Genomic DNA, 15161 nt, shown 5'->3' with positions numbered 1-15161 from the left:
AATTAACAAAAAAAACATAAGGGATGATTGTAGAGGGGTGAAAATTTAGGGTTGCATGTATTTTGTATTGTAAAAACGAAAAATTTTGTCTTAAAAAATAAATAAAAAAATTTAGGGGTTACCCTTAACATTTAGGGGGATGAAAAATAGATGTTGTTCGATTCTCAGACCTACCCAATACGCACACAAAATTTCATGAGAATCGGTCGAGCCGTTTCGGAGGAGTTCGGTTACTAACCCCGTGACACAAGAATTTTATATATTAGATGGTGCTACAAACCTTTCTGGGACTTAGATTTCTGTACCTGTTTCTTGATGATAATTTCTTAATAGTAGATCAGTCCGTGCTGTCGAGGTTTCACCACCATAGAAAAAACCATTTAAAAAGAAAAAAATATTGATGCACAGACGATGCGAACGTGTAACCACAGGTTGAGAGACGAACGCAAGTCATTAGGCCGACTGATCATATCTAATATAATATATATAAAAATATCACAGTTGTTGGTCATAACATACGTGATCATAATATTACATTTCTTGAAAAGAAAATGATACATTAGAGCTTAGTGCTTCCAGCCATTAAGATGATTACTATTTCACTTTGTCACCTTGGTCAAAGAGAATAGAGTTATGACCCTTAATGACATGATCTTGCCATTTCTATGTATAAGATTTCATACTAACGCTGGCCTCTACTATAGTTAAAAGCATTTAGAATTTTATTTATTAATTGTCTCTGGATAAAGACATTTTAACATTACGATCTAGACTAACTTTAGACTAATTAGTAATTTAAAACTAAACTAATTTACTTAAAAGGTTTTTTTACATACAACTATCGAATATACTTAGTCTCTATTAATAGAGAAACGGAAATTAGCCCAGTCATATTAGGGCTTTCACCTCGGAATGAAAGATAATAAGCTGCAAATTGGTATGAACCTTTGTTTTGTCATTCTAAATGTTGTCTCAAAAGTCACAATCGTTATCGTGTCCGCGTCTTAAGATATTCAAGGTCAAAGGTCACAAAAATCGGTTTTTCGCGAATATCTGGCTTCCTATCGGTTAAATGAGATTTGCATTTATTATAAAAGTTGTAGGCTATAAAATTCCCTACAACTTTTGTTTAAACTTTTTTTTCATACGACCAACCGTTTTGAAGGTAGAGCGCGAAGTGCACATCGTACAGTCATATACGGCCTAATGCAAGGTCAAGCGTGAGTTATGGTTATCAGTACGTTATAAAGTCAATTATTTACAATAATTATAATTATTAAACAATGCCTATTATTTATGTACTAACTATTAATTATTTATATTTAATTAAAGTAAGTAACTTGATTATTTATATATAATTATTCATATTTAACTATTTAAGTATAAAATATTATTAATTCTGGATTATATATTTTAGTTTTATTTTAAGTTAAAATGATAGTAAGAGTATATATTTTACACATATTTTTATTTATTATTAAATACGGCATAATATACATTTATCAAAATGTGAGTTCAAATATCAAAAGTATCTTTGTTGATTTTAATTGTAATGAAATTGGAAATGGAAGCTAATTATCTTCTTCTTCTTCGTCTTCTTCTTCTTCTTGTCGCTCAAAAATGTTCGATTCATTGTCATCATCCTCATTATCTGTCATGTTCATCTCCAAACCTTCCAGAATATCGGGATCATATGTATTTTCTTCATCGGGATTACTTGGATACAGTGAAGCGTTGAGGCAAGCTTGTCCGTTGCACTGGCCGCAAGCTAAAGAACATTGTAGCCCTGATTTTCTGCATCCACAGCGGGAACCACAACCATTTTTGCAATTGCAAAATATTACGTTTAGTAGTTCGGCTGGTGCTGGAGGTAATAACGTTCGTATGGGCTCCAGGATTTCATTTTCAAGCATCCAGCCCCATTCTTGAGGTTCTAAGTCCTTCCCTAACCACGTTTGAATCTGGTAGTAGACACGTTTTATGTGTTGAAGAGCTGCTACACTTGTTGGTGGAAGTGTTGACAGTTGTACAGGTTTATGACTGTACGATGTGCACTTCACGCTCTACCTTCAAAACGGTTGGTCGTATGAAAAAAAAGTTTAAACAAAAGTTGTAGGGAATTTTATAGCCTACAACTTTTATAAAAAATGCAAATCTCATTTAACCGATAGGAAGCCAGATATTCGCGAAAAACCGATTTTTGTGACCTTTGACCTTGAATATCTTGAGACGCGGACACGATAACGATTGTGACTTTTGAGACAACATTTAGAATGACAAAACAAAGGTTCATACCAATTTGCAGCTTATTATCTTTCATTCCGAGGTTGACCCCTTTTCTTACCTAATATGACTGGGCTAAATACAAAGGTATATACGAGCGAGATACACGTCGCCATTAGCCGTGTCAATTTTAGTCAACTGTGTTGATTATATATAACATGCATATTTAATTCCCTTTTTGAATTTGTCAAACGCACCAATATTGTGAATTTTAGATGGTAATTGATTAAATAATTACGGGTAGTTTAAAAGATTTGATTTAAGATTCCTAATTAAGTTATAATTAGGAATCAAATAGTTTAAAAATTTAAAATCTGTTTCAAATTTAATTCATTCTTGTAGATACTGTAATCATGAAATTGTAGTATGTTGTTTGTAAAGTTACAATCGGAGGTAACTTTTCTTTAGTCTTAATTAAATTTAATATCATCTTGCATTTTCATAAGGGAGCCTTTGAAATTTATATTTCACCAAGAAATGTAAATTCCCTGAGACATTTGCGACTGAATTGAGGCAGACTGAACTGAGGCAATTGCTTTATTTAATTTTAACACACACATTGTAAACCAGATTTTCTATGACATCTAAAATAGTTTTAAATAATTTATTTTACAGTAATGTAAAGTATAATTAAATATGTGTAAATAATGCATCCATATCTTGTATAACATAAAATAAAAATTGGATAGCCAGAGGGGTCTATCAGTTTTTAAATACTGAAAGAGCCAGCGACCATACAGATTTGTTTAAATGAAAACTACAAAAAAAAACCTTTATTTTATTAACCTTATTAACCTTTATTAAAAATTTTGAACACTGCTGGCTTAGTCACTTCAGTGTGCGACTCTCATCCTTGGGGTCGTTAGTTCGATCCCTGGCTGTGCACCTGGACATTGGACTTGATGCCTATGTGCGCTTTTGACTTTCGCTACAACGGTGAAGGAAAACATCGTGAGGATACTGGCGTGCCTTAGACCCAAAAACTCAACGGTGTGTGTCAATTATGTCTATAATACACAAGTAGCCTCATCGTCTACTTGTGTCTTATAGATTGACAAGACTTAAAAAAGTAGTCACCGGTTTTTATTTTTATAAATTGCCTAAATGTCTTGAAAGTCAAGTACCAGGCACCCAGAAGTTAGGCAGATGTGACTAGATGTTAATATGTGCGGTGTGTTTCAGGAAGCATATACAGGCGTGGCGCCCGCCGGTGGCGGAAATTGTACCGCGTCAACGGACATATATTCCAAGCCAAACGATTTAATAGAGTGAGTATATTTAATAATACAATAATACTGTGATCAAAAATGACTCTGTGGACATTTTCAGGCGTTCCATAGAGACCTTTCGCCCAGTCGTTTTAGCAATCTATATGTGTTAATTATTTATTTGTATTATGATGTTTTGCCTTATTATATTCCATACATAATTATTAATTTATATCGTATATGCGCGGATGCTTGGCGCAAACATACGACTATATGAGATAGATAGAAAAGATAGAAAGTCTTCTCGAGAATTATGTGCTGCGATATTGTGGGCTACTCGATTGTGAGGAAGTTGCATGGATATGGTTAGTGTGTATATATACTCTGTATATAATACTTTGATAAGTGTGTGTGATGTTTGAAAGCAAAAATAAAATAAAATACAGGAATTGTGAAGTCTTAATTTGTAGTAGTAGTGTGGTAGTGTAGTAGTTTTTTTGTTTAATTAGTGAATTGGAAATAAATACATGATTCTAAAATGGAAAGGGTTTGGAAAGACATTACGAACATACAACATAGATTAAATAAACTTAGAAGATACTTCCTTTATCATATCTACTTGTGTATATGTAAAATATGGTATGTATGTAAACGTAATACCATCGTCTCAAAAATCATTTTAAATTTTCAGCGAGCCTTCTGTGCCTTCTGTCAGGACCGCATCTGGGGTCTTGGCAGGCAAGGGTTCAAATGCATCCAATGCAAGCTGTTGGTGCATAAGAAGTGTCACAAACTGGTGCAGAAACCCTGTTCAAATGAACACGTTGATCCTATCGAGATTAAGGATGACGCTAATGGGGAAAGCACGCTGGGAAGAGCACCGTCAGTCAGGTATAGTCAAGTCTAGCACTTAAATAGTCCATAGTCTATTACTTTATCTTCTTATATATAAAATTCTTGTGGCACGGTGTTAGTAACCGAACTCCTCCGAAACGGCTCGACCGATTCTCATGAAATTTTGTGTGCGTATTGGGTAAGTCTGAGAATCGAACAACATCTATTTTTCATCCCCCTAAATGTTAAGGGTGGTCCACCCCTGAATTTTTCAATCAATCCCTAAGGTTTTTTTGTTAATTATAAACTTTAATTTTTTGGCACAAAAACATGGCAAAACAACGTTTGCCGGGTCAGCTAGTAATATACCTAGTCTTGCCATAATTACTGAAACAAAGAAAAATACTTTTTTTTCTGTTGCAAATAACATTTATTACTTTTACAGTGTATTAGTTTAATACATAAATAAAAACAATTTATAATATAAAAAGCTTATTCGAAGTGGTCTCCATTGGCTGCGATACAGTCCTTAAAACGTTGAGGCCAGTTATCAATAGAAGCACGCACTCTTTCCATGGGAAAATCCTTCACTGCCAATCGCACGGATTGTTTTAGGGCCTCCAAATTATTATGCCGTTTAGAGCAAACCATACTCTCTAAAACTGACCATAAATTATAATCTAGCGGATTAATATCGGGACTAGACGACGGCAAGTCTTCAGCGCTGATGAAGTCCGAAACGTTCATTTCCAACCAAGACTGCGTAGACCGAGCTTTATGACCCGGTGCCGAGTCTTGCTGGAAGGAACATTCTTTGTTATTGAAAATGGTGTTATTAAGGGGCTTCACTACCTTCTCAAGGACGGTATCTTGATACACTTGTGCCGAAGTTTTGCTACCTTTTTCACAAAAGTATGGCTCAGTCTCTCCTTCATAGCTAATACCCCAACAAACCATCACTGAAGTCGGATAGTGCCCACGTTGCACTCTGTCTACTAATTGGGAAGCTTCCTTAGAGCTTTGAGAATAAATACGGTGATTTTTTTTGTTAAAATGTTGCTTGATTGTAAAAAAATTCTCATCCGTAAACAAAATTTTTCTGTGACCTACCTTTGCGTACCGCTTCAGGATTTTTTTCGATTTTATCACCCTAAACTTTTTTAAATTATAAGTTAAGAAATTACCAGTACGTCTCTTATGAACTACAAGTTTAAGTCATCTTTTAAAATACGCGACATGGTTCTAGGTGCTATCTTCATCTCCCGATATAAAATCTTTTGCTTTCGGACAGGATTTCTTCGAATTTTTTCCCTTACTGCTTTGACCATCTTTTTCGTCCGAACACTACGTGGACGGCCAGATATTTTTCTGTCACAAACAGAGGAGGTCTCATTGTACCTATTAATAGCCAAGTACACAAATATTTTTCTTATACCAAGCGTATGGAGAGTTTTAAAAATTGCATTTGGCTCCATACCTACTTTGTGTAATGCAATCACAGCGATTCGGTTCTCTTCATCACCCCACTGCATTTTAATATCGCAATATATTATACAAAGTATTGGCGCCAAAATGAGAAAACTTAATGGACAATCATATAAAAATGACACATTCAAAATTCAAATGTAATATTTTGTTTATTTATAGTTGTATCAGTATTTATGGCCAGACTAAGTATATAAATCTCATATATATAGGTAAGGAGTGGTTTATCTTCTGGAGCCTGGTTGGTCGTACGCTTAAATTATTTTTGTTTCGAGTATTATACTGGAGAAACCATTTGTTTTAAAATATATAAATAACTAGCAGACTCGGCCAAGCGTTGCTGTGGCTAAGGTTTTTGTTATATCACATAGTAAACTATTCATGGGAAACGGTAGGAAAACTTATGTGAAAGGTAGATAGCTTGTGTGAAACGTTGGTACTTTTAATACAGCGCCATCTGTTAGAATTGTATCAAATAATAAACAAATATTTAATATCATGATTTCAGTCGCATATGTTTATAAATAGTTATGGCAATTTCAGGTCTCGTGAGGAACCAGAGCCTCCTCTTCCGGAAACGCCACCAGCGCCGTTGCCTCCAACCATCAGGAATGAAGACTTGGAGCCGGGCTCGCAGAGGCAGTACTCGCTGGATGACTTTGAGCTCATCAGGGTCATTGGACGAGGGTCTTATGCTAAGGTATTTCATCTAATAATTTTCAGTATTTCTTCCTATTCATCATGATTTAGTGGTATCTCTATGGTCTTCAGATTTTAGCATCTTTTCTTTCCTTAAGTTAATGGGTGAAGAACTTTCCATCTTATACACAAAAATATATGTGACGTAATACATATAAAACATCTGGAAAGACGTAGGTACATGCAGGTATTAGCGCTTTTCTATCATCACCAATGTCGTTTTTAAGGTCTTGGCAGGTTTCTCTATCGTGTTTCGAGATCATATTTCTTGGTGTTCAGCCGGCTGTGTCTGTCGCCATCAGTTCTAATATCCAAAGCATACCGGTACCAGTGACTAGGCCAATATATATTTACTAACTTCCTTTTTGTTATGTATATGACTTGCCATGGAATGGAAGCCTGGTTATCCATATCACAGGTACTTACCTAGTTTGGAAACCAGTCTCCCAATACTGTCACTGTATTATGAATTATTATTGTTAATGTTTAAGGGAGAAAAATAAATAAATTATTATTATTATTTATTATTTGTATTCTTCAGGTGCTGATGGTGGAGTTGAAGCGAACCAAGCGCGTATACGCCATGAAGGTGATAAAGAAGGCTCTGGTGACTGACGACGAGGACATAGACTGGGTGCAAACTGAGAAACACGTCTTTGAGACTGCCTCTAACCATCCGTTTTTGGTTGGACTCCACTCGTGCTTCCAAACACCAAGCCGATTGTTCTTCGTCATCGAATTCGTACGTGGTGGTGATCTTATGTGAGTATTTTTTTTTTTTATAGAACAGGGGGCAAACGGGCAGGAGGCTCACCTGATGTTAAGTGATACCGCCGCCCATGGACACCCTCAATGCCAGAGGGCTCGCGAGTGCGTTGCCGGCCTTTTAAGTCGCATATGTTTATAAATAGTTAAGAGTATTCTATTGTGATTAAGTTCACCAATTGTGGGGTTTGCTAACGTCGGGGTCACCAATTGTGGGGTATTGTATGTGTAGACACATAACAATATATGAAGGAGAAATAATATAATTAAACAACCATCTCAGACAAGCCTTGGAAACCGACTCCTTATTTTATTCATTTTAAATATAATGTAGATGCTTCCACTTCTTTAACCTAGATAATAAATGCAATGTCAGAACGATTGCGCCATATATGTAGGCATCTACACTATATCAACTATTGGTCAAAGCTCTCCGGTGTCCAGATTAAGCATTCTGATAAACAAGCTAGGTCTGGATATCCAGAGTTGCTCCCCTCACACTTTAAAATCGATTTTAGTTTAGTTTTTTGTAATTGTTTCTTTTTTGTAATGTTTGTTTTGTTTAAAAATTGTTTCGATTGATATTTGTATGTGCTCGAAATGAATGTCATGTTTGCCTCTAATTGCTTATCACATTCAAAATTGTATTTTGTGTTTGTTCTTACCAATGTATCAGTGAGCCGAGCGTTGGCAATCTTTATCAATAAAAAAAAATAAAAAAAACTATGTTTTTAATACGCATTTTATATTTACAATTGTTGTTAATATAAAATGCGTGTTATGCGTATATATTAATCCGGCGCTACAATCCTGTGGTATTTGGTCGCAGCATCTGTTTGTAATAGACGAGCTGATCTTTTTGAAGTTATACTTATAGTTAATTCTCGAACCAAGCCATGGAACCGGCCAATAGTTCGAGAATCTTCCATTTTAGTTTAGGGGTTACACCATACTTCTTTGACAGCTACAGTGAGCTAGGATTGCGCAGTCGCACGATGACTGCGTCAACCCTGGTTTTTGGATCATGTATATAATAAGTAAATATATGTATTTAAAGGTTCCATATGCAGCGTCAGCGTCGTTTACCAGAAGAACACGCTCGGTTCTACGCAGCGGAGATCTCTCTCGCTCTCCACTTTTTGCATGAACGTGGCGTCATCTATCGGGACTTGAAACTGGACAACGTCTTATTGGACCACGAGGGGCACATCAAACTCACTGATTATGGAATGTGCAAGGTAATTTTTATGCAAAACAATAATTACGACGTTATTTATTGTGGCGGCGTCCATGCGTCGGGTTGTCTCTCTTCCTGAAATATGGGTAGAGGGCCGATGTATGACCATGCGCCATACTTGTGAACGGGTGCTACTTGTGGTGAGTGGTCGTACTTGAATTCGTATATGCATGCGGTGATGTTAGTTTTTCGACAACATATTTGCGTGTTGTGCCATCGATGCCTTCTGCTGATAATGGATCTTTGACAATCTGAGACAATTTTTTTTAAATTTTTGCTCAAAACGTCACTCGGATATAGTGATATGATTTTAAGAATTACTAATTGTTTTACAATGAATATCGTTTATACTATTTTATCTCGTGAAGTTTACCACTTTTTGCACTCATTTTCAACTGATATTAACAGTTGAATTATTTTTAAAAATACAAACAATTGGGGACACAATACGATGTGTTTCACGGTCTACCCGCCTACCTATTATAGCATAATGATTAATTAAATATCTTCAACTAAAATCATTCCGATAAACATTTAAAAAAACTTTATGATTTGTTCAATTTAATATTGTTAATTCGTGGTCCGCTAAACATTGTATACGTTTTCAGGAGGGCGTAAGACCCGGCGACACAACGTCGACTTTCTGCGGGACACCCAACTACATTGCCCCAGAAATATTACGCGGGGAGGAATATGGCTTCTCAGTGGACTGGTGGGCTTTAGGGGTGCTAACATATGAAATGTTGGCTGGAAGATCTCCCTTCGATATTTCACACGCAGCTGACAACCCTGATCAGAACACTGAGGATTATCTCTTCCAGGTATTTTCATTTTTCATTCCTTATTTTATTTATGTGTTACATTTTTCTGTAGCTGGCAACACCAGCTTTGTGGATGTGATTCTATGAATACTTGCGATAATCAAGCGGTTGTAATTTTGAGGGTTGGGTTAGACATAGGCAGTCTCTGCTAATACAAATTAAAATATAGATTTTCATTTTTCTATGTTTGTAGTGTAGTTTATCCACAAGCAACACTGTTCGGGCATTAACTTTGATTTTCATATTCTATTGCGTATTATTATAATTAACTTTATAATACCCGAAAATGATAAAAAAAAATAAAATCTTATAGTTTTTGCTCCAAAGTAGTCTTTAAAAAAATAAAAAATGTATCTTTAAAATTATTACAGGTCATTCTAGAAAAGACCATTCGAATCCCTCGTTCTCTATCCGTGAAGGCTGCGTCGGTGCTGAAAGGCTTCCTCAACAAGAATCCAGTTGAGAGACTTGGATGTGGAGACACTGGATTCAGAGACATCGTTAACCATCCGTTCTTCAAGAGCATTGAATGGGAGATGGTATGTTTTGAATTAAATTTGTACATAAATACTAACGTTTAGCAAAATTATGGTAAGACTAAAACGTTATTTTTTACCGCGATTTATCTTATTGATAATCCTAAAAAAGATGGCAATACTTATTAATTTGTTATTTTAGTTGGAGCAGAAACAAGTAGTTCCACCATTTAAACCCCGTCTCGAAGGAGAAAGGGACCTCGCTAACTTCCCACCAGAGTTCACCGATGAGCCTGTGCGACTCACGCCCGATAAAGAGTACGTTATTAACACTTTATTTTATTAATATCTATACATTAAATTGAGGACAGGCAACGGTTAACAGCGACAAATTGACATGTGGTCAAAATTGACATTAAATCTTATTTTATTTTTGCACTCATTTATATTGCTAATAAATAATAAAAAAATTCCATTCCAGTAGCGAGATAGCGGACATTGACCAATCGGAGTTCGAGGGCTTTGAGTACGTGAACCCACTCCTCATGTCCCTCGAGGACTGCGTGTGACACCACGCCTGTCTGCTGCACCCAGGCGACAAGCAGGTATAGCGTTTATACATAAACGAATGAGATTATATTTAAAAATATGTGTATATACGTCGCTGGTTAGAATCCGGCCTGAAGGACCAAAATATATTTATTTACAAACATAACAGGAGATTAAAATCATCATCACTGATCACAATTGCTGACAAGTACTCGAAAGGTCGTTCACATTAATGATGTATTTATTTCGATAAAATCCGTTAGAAAACTTTTATTTTTTTGAATTCAAAATGAAATATTCTTACGTACTGATGTCATTTGGAATTACTTTAGAAATTGACACAGGATTGATGCTAAATTTTGATCTTTAATAACTCCATTTTCAATATGCTTATTTGAACATACAGATGTACGGGTACAGCGCGGAATCGTCATCATCAGACTACGACTCGGTCTGTTCGGAGAGACCTTCGCGCAAGCCCACGCTATTGCAGCACATGTTCTGCTTGCCGCTCAACTGACGCACGAAACACACGCAACAAACCAAACAAGCCACAATGCAACGATCATTCGGTAAACATACACAACAACCTATCACACAGTCTTACAATACACACTTTCATAATACGTTGTCTTATAGTACACCGTCTTGTAATACACCGTCTTATAATACAGCGACTTACAATACACAATCTCATAATACGTTGTCTTATAGTACACCGACTTGTAATACACTGTCTTACAATACACCGTCTTATAATACAGCGTATTACAATACACAATCTCATAATACGTCGTCTTGTAATACACTGTCCTACAATACACAACAGACTTTTAAGCCATTAACAAGACAGATGTCTGATTTATCTCAATCATTACATCGACCGCCATTATCTCGGCAGTATTCGGATATAACGCAAGAATCGCTCGGTATACGCCAATTGAATAACGTATTGTTAAGACGCGGTGAACTTTTAAATGAATCTAATACACAACAGTCTTTGGGCGAACAATCAGACTTTACACACACACATAAATCATCAAAACGTAGCGTAACATTTGATGCTGATCTTTTGTGATTTTTTGTTTAGTTTTTAAGAATTGTTAACAAATATTTTATCCTCTTAATTATTCTTTAGGTTTAACTTGCGTGCGACGCCAAATTTGACGAATTGGACAATTAATATATTTCTTTATTGGTATCGCTCTAGCTTCAAAGAAAATCCTTATCAACTATATCTAAAGAAATTTCTTTTGATTTTTAACACTATTGTATTTAAACATATTTGGTAAATTTTATTTATATTGTTTATGAACATATTTTAAACATTTATCTATGTCTTCCTTAATATTTTAATCTTACAATAAGATTCAAATTCTTTATTGAGTTTAAAAGCCTATAGTTATGACCGTAATTACCCTGAAGTATGTAATTTCGAATATCAAGTACTTAAATAGTGCCTAAACATTCCAAAACGTGGTAATGGAATTGAAATACTCATTGAGTATGTTAACGCAGGACCGTTACTAGATGGCGCTGTATTAAATTTACAAATATCAGTGTTGCCAGTGTTAGAACGCGCCACTTCCCATTTCAGTGTGTCCTGAAAAATAAAAAGTGGGGACTGCGTTAAGTTGGAAGCTTCATTCTCTTTAAAGAATAAGAGTATTGTAACAATATTTTATATTTAATATTTATCTCCATCTAGTTCCTGCGTTAACAGATTGTGTGCGTAACGGGTTGCAACAGGCAGACAATTCGCTATATGTATATAGAATCAACATAGTATTAGAATGTTTATTAAAAGTGTGATCGAGACTAGAAAACTTATAATAACCAAACTTATTTTACGTTCCATTTTAAATGTATTTATTTCCCTCATAATTAATCTTAACAGTTACTCTTACGATAAAACAACACAATATTAATTATTAATAATATAATACCTGCACCTCAGGCAGTGTAGAAAAATTGTATGTATGATGATGGTAACATATATATATTTTTTTTAAACTTAATTTCTCGTTGTATGGGTTCTAATGATAAATATTGAAGCGGTTTCAAAAGTCAAGATCGCACGTTAGGTATACTCCTACTATATAATAATATCGATATAAATATACCAAAGCGGACTTTGGTACGATAACGCTGTACATAACGATTGATGTACTATAGGAATATATGAGGATTTTCTATAAGAAAATCGTCGTTAATAAAATAACCATTCTAAATTAATAAAATAAAATTAGTCGATATAACCATTATTAAACACTAATAAAAAATAATTTTCGAGCAATAAATGTATTTAAGTACGGCAGATTTCTGCTCTGAGGCACGTAAGGAATTAAAAGTAGTGACATATGCGCACGCGTCGCGCGATTGTAGACCTAGGGTAAGCTAGATTGTAGCCTATTAGCTATTGTGACGTCATTTCTTTGTTCATTCTATCTATTATTGCTTAAGCTGACTTATTACGAAGCGATAGCTTTCGATTCGTCTCTTTCGTGATAACACAGAGGAAAAGAGATAAAATTGTGTGATAAGAGAGATGTTATCGAGAAGGTTAATCCTGGAGACGACTGAGATTTTGAAAGGTCAATTCGAAGGTACATAAAACATTTAAATTTGACGTGACCTTTCATTGTTTTCAAGGTCATAAATGGTTCTTCGAATCAGATTTTTTAAAGTATTTGCAGCTAAAGTGATAGTACGGTAGACGGCTAATATTATAACCCTTAGGCGATTAAAAATATACTGTAAATAAATTTCCGACGTTATAAATTATGTAAATGCTAGAAATCATCGCATACCGAAATATTGTTGTTATTGTACATAAAGATTTTTCACGAAATAACGCTTTCGTACGCTTATGTAAATTTTGTATATGACCGCTGTCTCAGTGTTGCCATTTACTGTTGTGTATATATGCAATACTCACCGTTTTATTACGTACAGCGTACAATATCGTTTTAGCTTAGAAGTAAATACCTCATAAAGTTACTTCAGTGCGTTGCACTTAAAATATAATCCCTTCCTTAGATCCTCTTCTATAGAAATCGTTAGGTAGCCAACGAATTTTACAAATTAAAAAATAATGAGCACTGATAAAATCGTAATTCTATCGTTATCGGAGTATATTGTTAACGTAGGTAAAAGACTTCGTGAACGAATGTCCACAACTATTCTAAATAGTGTAGAGTTAGACATTTTGCACGATATTTTAGTGATTCGTTCGACACGCCTTTCCCCTCGATAATCCTTAATGTTGCTGGCAATTGTTGCGTTGTTGTGTGCGGTGGTTATTTTCCATTAAGTATTTAATATATTCATAGGCTTATTTAAGTTAACATTCCATTTTGTTTGCACTTATGACATCACGAGTTTATCTATTCTATTGCATGAAAAATAACCAAAAGTGAGGTCGCTACGAGTTTTATTCAGTTCGATTTTTAATTTAGATGCACCAAATGGCGGCTTGCATTAATTTCGTCAATAAAGTAAAGGATGTAATAAGCGATTAAAATAATTGATAGAAATATCATGAGAATGGATTATTTGACTGATTATTTTAAAAATAATTTATGTACAATACCTTTATCATTTCAATAAAACTGTTCCACATATTTCCTTTATATTATTTAAATGCATAACAATGCAAGTTTTAGCTCGTGCAACGTAGCGGCCATTTTATACGTGTAATGCTATTTTGTGATTTCGCATTTTACTTTAGGTGTCGTATTACTTGAATACATGTATCTTGTGTATCACCGATTAGATAATGTTGTTATGATTGTGACTGCTTGATGTGTGACTGCGACATATTGTCAAATTAGACTGGATGACTTGAAACTGTACTATTCTATGCTTAAATAAAATAAAGAAGATTAATCCGAGCCACGTTTTTTATTACAATAAAACCTGACATCGAACTCCTCCTTTTTATAACTAGTTAAAGTTAAATATATCATGAATTGAATTGCCTGTAGTTGCTAAATATACAATAAGGCCCGGCACTCATTATCGGCATCAGAACGGCTGAGAATTTTAGGTGATAAAAAGCATTATACATTAACTTCATGAAAATAAAGTAGGAATTTCCATGATATATGATTGGAGTAACAAAAATACCGCTTAAATAAGCTTGAGGCTACTGCATCGGCAGCTGTGAGTCTCCTTCGGAATATCCTTCAGTACGCCGTCGCCTGTCGCGCGTCGAGGGTAGCTAGGACGGTGCGGCATGCTTGGGGACGCCTTGTCATCCATCCCTAAGAACATTGCAGCATGCCGAGACATAATTTCCGCGGTATGCGCTTGTGTAGGACTGCCGAAGTATCCCTTTTCTTGCCGATGCTGATAACCGGGCCTAACTCCTCAATTTCTAGTTACTGTAAGTAATTAAAGCAGTAACGAATAAAATGACAGCACTGATAACGTCAGGATTACAAATGGAGAAGAAAGACGGTGTACTGTTTCTCTAAACTAAACGTGGTTTAGTAACTACGTTAGCCTGTTTCAGAGTATAACGTCATTGCAGTGATTCGTAGCTACAGATCGTACGTATTGCTACAATACCGTGCCATCATAATATGGCCCTATCACTTTCTAAGGTTTTAATTAAGCATTAATTAAATAAAATGTGATTGTCTCACGTATTCTATACTTATAATCGTTAAAATAGATAAGCGTGTAGTGAATTCTGGCAATTTTTTATGGATTATTCATATTTTTTTTAATCGACGTACATGGCCAAAGATTTTTTTTTAAACTAAATAAATTACAATTGTACAAACCTAATAACGAGTGT

At 35.0% G+C, this 15161-nt stretch overlaps 1 protein-coding gene across 6 annotated transcripts in view; it reads left to right on the top strand.

Annotated features, from left to right (window-relative positions):
* The window catches only part of LOC110997707 (atypical protein kinase C), a 172136-nt gene extending 157889 nt beyond the window's left edge, over positions 1–14247 (top strand). For all 6 annotated transcript variants that reach the window (XM_022265981.2, XM_022265980.2, XM_022265978.2 and 3 more), the window contains 10 exons: positions 3466–3551; positions 4183–4382; positions 6354–6510; positions 7051–7271; positions 8332–8512; positions 9120–9332; positions 9704–9871; positions 10011–10126; positions 10290–10413; positions 10764–14247. In XM_022265981.2, the coding sequence (XP_022121673.2) occupies positions 3466–3551; positions 4183–4382; positions 6354–6510; positions 7051–7271; positions 8332–8512; positions 9120–9332; positions 9704–9871; positions 10011–10126; positions 10290–10377 (1430 nt within the window). In that variant the 3' untranslated portion in view covers positions 10378–10413; positions 10764–14247. The remainder of the gene's footprint in view (positions 1–3465; positions 3552–4182; positions 4383–6353; positions 6511–7050; positions 7272–8331; positions 8513–9119; positions 9333–9703; positions 9872–10010; positions 10127–10289; positions 10414–10763) is intronic.
* Positions 14248–15161: the final 914 nt, after the last annotated feature.

Source organism: Pieris rapae, chromosome 21, assembly GCF_905147795.1.
Source record: "Pieris rapae chromosome 21, ilPieRapa1.1, whole genome shotgun sequence".
NCBI lineage: Eukaryota > Metazoa > Arthropoda > Insecta > Lepidoptera > Pieridae > Pieris > Pieris rapae.
This window is presented reverse-complemented; position numbering and strand designations above follow the sequence as displayed.